At 57.0% G+C, this 6133-nt stretch overlaps 1 protein-coding gene across 6 annotated transcripts in view; it reads left to right on the top strand.

The window, feature by feature from the left end:
• The first annotated feature begins 998 nt into the window (after positions 1 to 998).
• The window catches only part of NAV2 (neuron navigator 2), a 378822-nt gene continuing 373687 nt past the window's right edge, over positions 999 to 6133 (top strand). For 2 of the 6 annotated variants that reach the window (XM_012756709.2, XM_012756706.3), the window contains exon 1: positions 1049 to 2123. In XM_012756709.2, coding sequence (XP_012612163.1) covers positions 1866 to 2123 — 258 coding nt within the window. In that variant the 5' untranslated portion in view covers positions 1049 to 1865. Of the gene's footprint in view, positions 2124 to 6133 lie in introns of all 6 variants that reach the window. The other 4 variants (XM_012756707.2, XM_076002103.1, XR_012918953.1 and 1 more) reach the window with 4 other exon arrangements.

Here is a 6133-nt window from a genome sequence, read left to right as displayed (position 1 = left end):
TAGTCAAGCTCCTACCTCACTCCATGAGAAAAACCAAAGCTTTATAAGGGTGCAGGCAGGTAAGGCTGAAGAACTTGCCCAATCCAAATTCGGGCATTTGTACAGGGTGGGGCTTCCTAATTCATAAATCTGCAGGTCTGGCCTGCCCGGATCATCCCTCAGTTTCCCTCCAATTGTCATATACTGTGAGTCAGCGAGGAACCCAAAGAACAACGGAAAGACAGGAATCCTCGAGTGAATTGAAGCCGAGGAACCTGTGGGGCCAGTGAGAGGCAGGCGCGGGCAGGGAGGGGCTCCTACATGAAAGGCGGCAAGGTCTGGCCAGAGCCTGCCGGGTCAGGGGGCCTCGCCCGGCTTCCTGCGGCCACGCCGATTGCAGAGTCTGCGGTAGGTGGCGAGGAGGAGCCGTCTCGGGCGGGAGGCTTCCCTGAGTATGGTATCGGCCTGTAAATACTTCAAATAGTTAAGTGAAACGCGCGGCCTTTGAACGCGGGAGAGGAAGCCGTTGGGAGGCCCCCGGCCCGCCTGGAGAGCAGGCGGGGAAGGGGAGAAATGGCTGGCGCGGCTTCAGCGCGGGAGAGGGGGCGGCCCCGCCGGGCCAGACGGGGGCAGCGAGGCTGCGGGCGTGACTCCGGAAGACGCGAACCGTTAAGGTGACCAGAGCAATTTGAAAAGGGAAACGAACTTCCTCCAAGCCGTGCCCGCGGGGCCCCGAGGCGGGCGTTTGCGTTCGAAAGGGCATTTTTCAAAAGGCCTCGCGGACGCGGGGTGTCGGCCCGCCGGGAGGCGCGCGGCCGGAGCAGTGCCGCAGAGCGGCCACCAGCCCGCTTTGTACTCGCGGCCGAGCGCGGCCCCAGAGTTTCGGCGGCGGCCGGAGTTGAGGCCACGCCCCCTTTGCAGTGAGAGCCGCGGCCGCTGATTGGTGCGCCGCGGACCAATGGGCGCGCCGGGGCGGCCCGGGCTGTCAGCGCGCGCCGCAGCCGCGCCGGCCCCAGCCTGTCCTCCCCTGCGCGGAGCCCCGCAGCCAGCGCAGCCTTCCCGGGAAGCGCGGCGGCCGCTCGCGAGCGCAGCCCTGCCCAGCCCGCCAGCCGCGCGTCCCGGTGCCCGCGCCCCACGGCCACAGCCTTGCTGCGCTAGAGCGCACGGAGCATGTGCAGACCGGCAGGCGCTAAGGTGCTATCTGTCCGGGGGGCTTCTGGGCAGCGGTGACTGTCACGCCAGGAGAGACCTTTCGGGGGCTCTCGCCGCGCCTCTGCTGCGTTGCGGGTGACACTGCGGCGCTCGCGGGCAGGGCGGCAGCTGCCTCTCGGTGGAGACGTCTTGGGGCCCGTGCGCCCTGCCTCCCTCCTTCCTAGGCTGCTCGCTCCTTTCCTCCCTCGGCTGCTCGCTCTTTCTGTCTCCTGCTCCTACCCGCAGCCTCCAGAGCAGGACGCGTGCGTCCCCGCAGCCTGTCTCTTCCAAAGGGGCTTCCTCACTTCAGAGATACAGTGACAAGTTAATATGGGCGTCCAAGCCTCGGTTTCCCAGGAGGAAAATTGCAAGAGGCAGCTCCAGAGCGCCTAGAGCTCTTGAACAGGCTGCCCAGGAGGGGCGTGAGACCGGCTGCAGCATCCGTCTAGCTGGGACCCGCTGAGCGCCGTGACCAGTCCCTCATCCCATCCCGGCACTCCGACTGCGCGCTCGCTCCACTGCTTCAAGCTCCCGGACTCGGGGATTTTTTAATTTTTTTTTATTTTTTCGCCGCTGGTGGTGGGCGCCTCGTGGGCTCAGGCCCGGCGCCTGCTCTGCTGCCCGCGCTGCCTTTAGCGGTCGCCTCCGCCGCCGCTGCCAGGGACGTGCTGGGAAAGCCTAAGCCGCGGGAGAAGATGCCGGCCATCCTGGTCGCCTCCAAAATGAAGTCGGGACTGCCCAAACCCGTGCACAGCGCCGCGCCCATCCTGCACGTGCCCCCGGCCCGGGCCGGCCCCCAGCCCTGCTACCTCAAGTTGGGAAGCAAGGTGGAGGTGAGCAAGACCGCCTACCCCAGCCAGATCCCCCTGAAATCGCAGGGGCTACAGGAGCCAGCGGGGGAGGGGCTCCCGCTGCGGAAGAGCAGCTCGGTGGAAAACGGGTTCGATACCCAGGTGAGACGGCGCTGTGTGCCGGGGCACTGTTCTGGGGGATGAGTGAATACTTGGAGTGGGGCACAGCTGGATGCGAGAAAAGGCTACCGTGTGGGCGGGGAAGGGATCCATTTCCCTTAGGCTGGCAGATTGGAGGATGCGTGAGGAGCGTGGGCCGGCCAGTGGGTGTGGCCCGGGTGCCCGAGAGATTTGCTTTAAGGAGCTCTTTGAGCACTGGGGTGCAGGCACGTCTGCGGCATCTTTCTGGGCAGGGAGGCACGATCTGGGTGTTCTCAAAAAACGTGTGCAGCACTGGAAATGTCTAGTCCTGCATGTTGAGGTCTTGGCCCCAGGAAAGCAGTATCTGCTGCTGCAGCTGTGTCTCTGTCGGATCCGCAGAGGTTCTGTTCCCGACAAGGAAAGATCTGAGGCCCCGTTGGGTTCGACGCCCCCTGCCCTGGCTGCAAGATCCAGGAGAGGGGGATTGGGGGTGGCAGTGAACCTGCTCTCCCCTTGGCTGGAAGATGGCCTGTCCCTGCCGCATGCTTTGGGGTGACGGGGATTCTGGGCAAGGTGCTGGGACTGCAGTACTAGTGCACCAGCCGAGGCAGGCAACTGGAGACTCCTAGCGTCTTGGCTGGCTGTTGCGGTGGGGGTGGGGTGGGGGTGGGGGTGAGGGTGGGGGGTGGCTGCCTCAGAATGGCGGCCCAAGCTAAGCCCCTCCTTCCTGGGTGGTAGATCCCGGTGTTTGTAGCTCCAGTGACTGGGGGTGGGGGTGAGAGATGGCTTGAAGAGAAGTGGTGACTTCTACCTTTCCAGACAGAGCCGGCATCACCCAATTTAGCTGGGTGACAGGCCCAGGCCATGCCGTCTCTTTTACAGAAATTAGCAAGGGCCAATCGGGTTCTCCTGGCCTCCCGCCCTCCCGGCTGCATTTCCCCCTCTTCTGGTAGGAGGGAGAGGGGCATGCTGTATTTTCTTGGCATTCAGTCAGCAGGGACTTTTGGGGACAGTCCGACCTGACGGGATGTGACTGTCCCGGTCAGGAGAGGCGGGAAGCCAGAGGGGGAGGCGGTTTGGGGCTGGTGTCGGGGAAGTGGCAACAGACCAGCTGACCTTTTTGGCACGCACTTCTCTGCTGACACTGTCTCCACCTTCTCCCGGAGCTTTCTCCCATCAGAGGCTAGGGCTCAACACATTCCTAGCCTTTCTGATGGGGGAACCGGAGCTGGGAGCTAATTGTAAGCAGACTTTTGGAACTCTGGGCTGGAGAAGGCCCTCAAAGCAGATTAAGCTCCCACACCAGGCTGATAAGCACGCCCCTTGCTGCTGCACTTGCTAAACATTTTTGGAAGCTGACAGTTTTGAATGATGGTGTGTGGGAGGAAGGCAAGATTTCCTCCAGTGCTCCCGAGGCCTGTCTGTGCTCGGCTTTTGTGCTCTGTTCGTCTCCTGTTGATAGCCGCAGGATTTGTCCAGTGGGCTCCGAAGTGGGGCTGAGCGCCAGGGTAGCTCCAGCCGGGGCTTTCCCTTCATCGGAGGAGGTGGGGCTTACGGGGCACAGTGGGCACTACTGGGGGTCAGAACAGTGACTCGGAAGGTGACACACAGCCTCGAGCCTGATGAGGAGGACCTGAGGAATGAGAAAGTCTGTGCTGGGATTGTTCATATCCAGGCAGCTGTTCTGCCTTTGCCCATTTGACCCTTCATTTAATAAGCATTGTTGGAGGACTTGTGGTGGGCAGGCTTTGAAAAGGTGATTCATTGCCCTCGCCCTAAAAAAATGTTCTCCGACTCCCTGAGGGGTTGGCATGGTCCAGTTCCCTAGACTTTGCTGCCCTCCTTTGCCCCTGGCCCTGGACCCCCAGCACCCCTCACCCCCCTCTGGACTCCACCTCTCTCCCCCTCGGTGGGCCCTTGTGCACTGACCATAAGCATGCTTTGGATGGACCACTAAGGAAATTGGCCACTTTCCAGTGGATTCTCCTGGTTTTACCAGCTTGCCCTCTCCTTGTCAGTGTCCAGGGGTCCTGGGGGGCTCTTCTCTGGTGGAAGATCCTTATTAGCACAGCCCCACCCTGATATTAAAGTGACTTTGGCCAAAGAGATTTTGCCTTCTTTGGACAGGGTTTCTCCCACGCTGACTAACATGGTGCCCATTCACCCTCCAGAAAAGTCTTTTGGTTATTGCTTAAGGATTGTGTCTGAGTTCCCATCTGGTATTTTCCAGGCCCCAAACCTGGTATTTATCATTAGAAGATACTCAGGTAACAATTAAGTGACAAATCATATCTCAGGGCCTCTGACTCTCCTTTTACTAAGGGGATTTTTTGGCAGGAGGCTGAGTTGTTCAGTGGCTAATAGCACAAGTTTTAAATTTGGATGGGCTTTGGTGATGCCCTGTGACCGTTATATACTAGCTGGGTGACCTCATCGATTAACTTTTCTGAGTCTCAGTGTTCCCATCTGTGAAATGGGCATTAACAACCACAAGAATTGTGAGCATTAAGAAAAATAACATATGTGAACTGTTTCCAGTTCAGTGTCTAGCAAATAAGGAACACTTGATAAAATTAACTATGTTGCTAACCTAAGAGAAAGGACATTTGAACCTAGATTTAGTAGCCTTTGACTGAGAAAAGACATGGCATATTCTCTCAAGCCCTTGGGAAGCTATCAATCTGGACACAAAGATTTAGAGAGCATCTATCACATGCCTAGGCCAGTACCAGGCATGGTGGGAAGATGAGGGGAGGGCATGAGCACTTGCTGAGTGCCTGGTGGGCCAGTCTCTTTACATATAATTTCATTTCACCTTCATAGGAACACTTAAAGCAGGTCTGAGTCATCCATTTTCTATAACAATGATAATAATGACAAATCCTTATGTAGTACCTACTATCTGCCAGAAATTGTTCTGAGGACTTTATATAAAATAACTTGTTTTATTCTTATAACAATCCAATGAGATAAGTATTATTATCTCCATTTTATGCTTATGGAAACAGAGGCAAAGACTAGTTTAGTAACCTTTGAGTAGCAGAGATAGGATCAGAACTTGGGCACTCGGAACTCCATGCCCTTACCCATGTGCCATACAAAGAGAACCACAGAGACTGCCTGAGAACTCGCAGGCCCTGGTTTACGATACCGTTGCCGTAATCACTGCGCTAGGTAAGTGAGGCTCGGCAAGGTACAGTCACTTGCTCCAGGTTGTCCAGTGTGGCGGAGCGCAGAGTCCAGCTCAGGCTGGTCTGGCTTCAAGGCCTGCGGTCTTCCCGCTCTTCACTGCTGCCCCCTCCATCATGCTGTGGCAGGTCTACAGGGCAAATAGAACGTGGCCTTTGCCTTGGGGACTTTATAATCTAGTTGGGAGGAATAACTGATGTACCCAGTGCAACAGGGCACAACCCAGGGAGGGCCCAGAGGTGTGCTTGGAGCTGGGTGCCCAAGATCCTTGAAAGAAGGGAAGGGCTGCAGGGCCTTGTAGAGGAGGCAGGAGATGGGGCTGGGCTTCAGAGATGGGCAGGAGTGGCTGGCGGGGAGGAGAGGAGGTCAGACTGAGGTGACAGGGGAGAGTGAAGAGCAGGGTCATGCAGTAGTGCAGAGCAGGAGTTGATGTTGCTGCATGCAACAAGTAATTGCCCCAGATCTGGCATCTTCCCTTTTTTTTTTTTTTTTAATAGTATCGAAGAGAAAGAACAAAGGCTTTGCAGTTGAAGGATTGGATTTGCATGCTGGCTTCCTGGTGGATAGTCAGGCTCAACATGCAGGGTGATTGCAAGAAGTGGGGGAGAGAGTCTCCATTAAGGACGTGGTTCATAACAGACCCTTGAGAAATGATGGGGATTATGATTATTAGCTTAGGATTCAGAATATTCAACATAGTAGTTACAGGGGAAAAGAGGCAGTTCTCATACCTTGTTCTATTATGCAGCAACTCTGTTCAGCCAGTGGCATCCCATTTGCCCCTAAACCGGCTCTCCATCTCCATCAAGTGTAAAAAGGCCTAAGTTATCCAGCAAGTAGCT

This window comes from Microcebus murinus, chromosome 4, assembly GCF_040939455.1.
Source record: "Microcebus murinus isolate Inina chromosome 4, M.murinus_Inina_mat1.0, whole genome shotgun sequence".
NCBI lineage: Eukaryota > Metazoa > Chordata > Mammalia > Primates > Cheirogaleidae > Microcebus > Microcebus murinus.
This window is presented reverse-complemented; position numbering and strand designations above follow the sequence as displayed.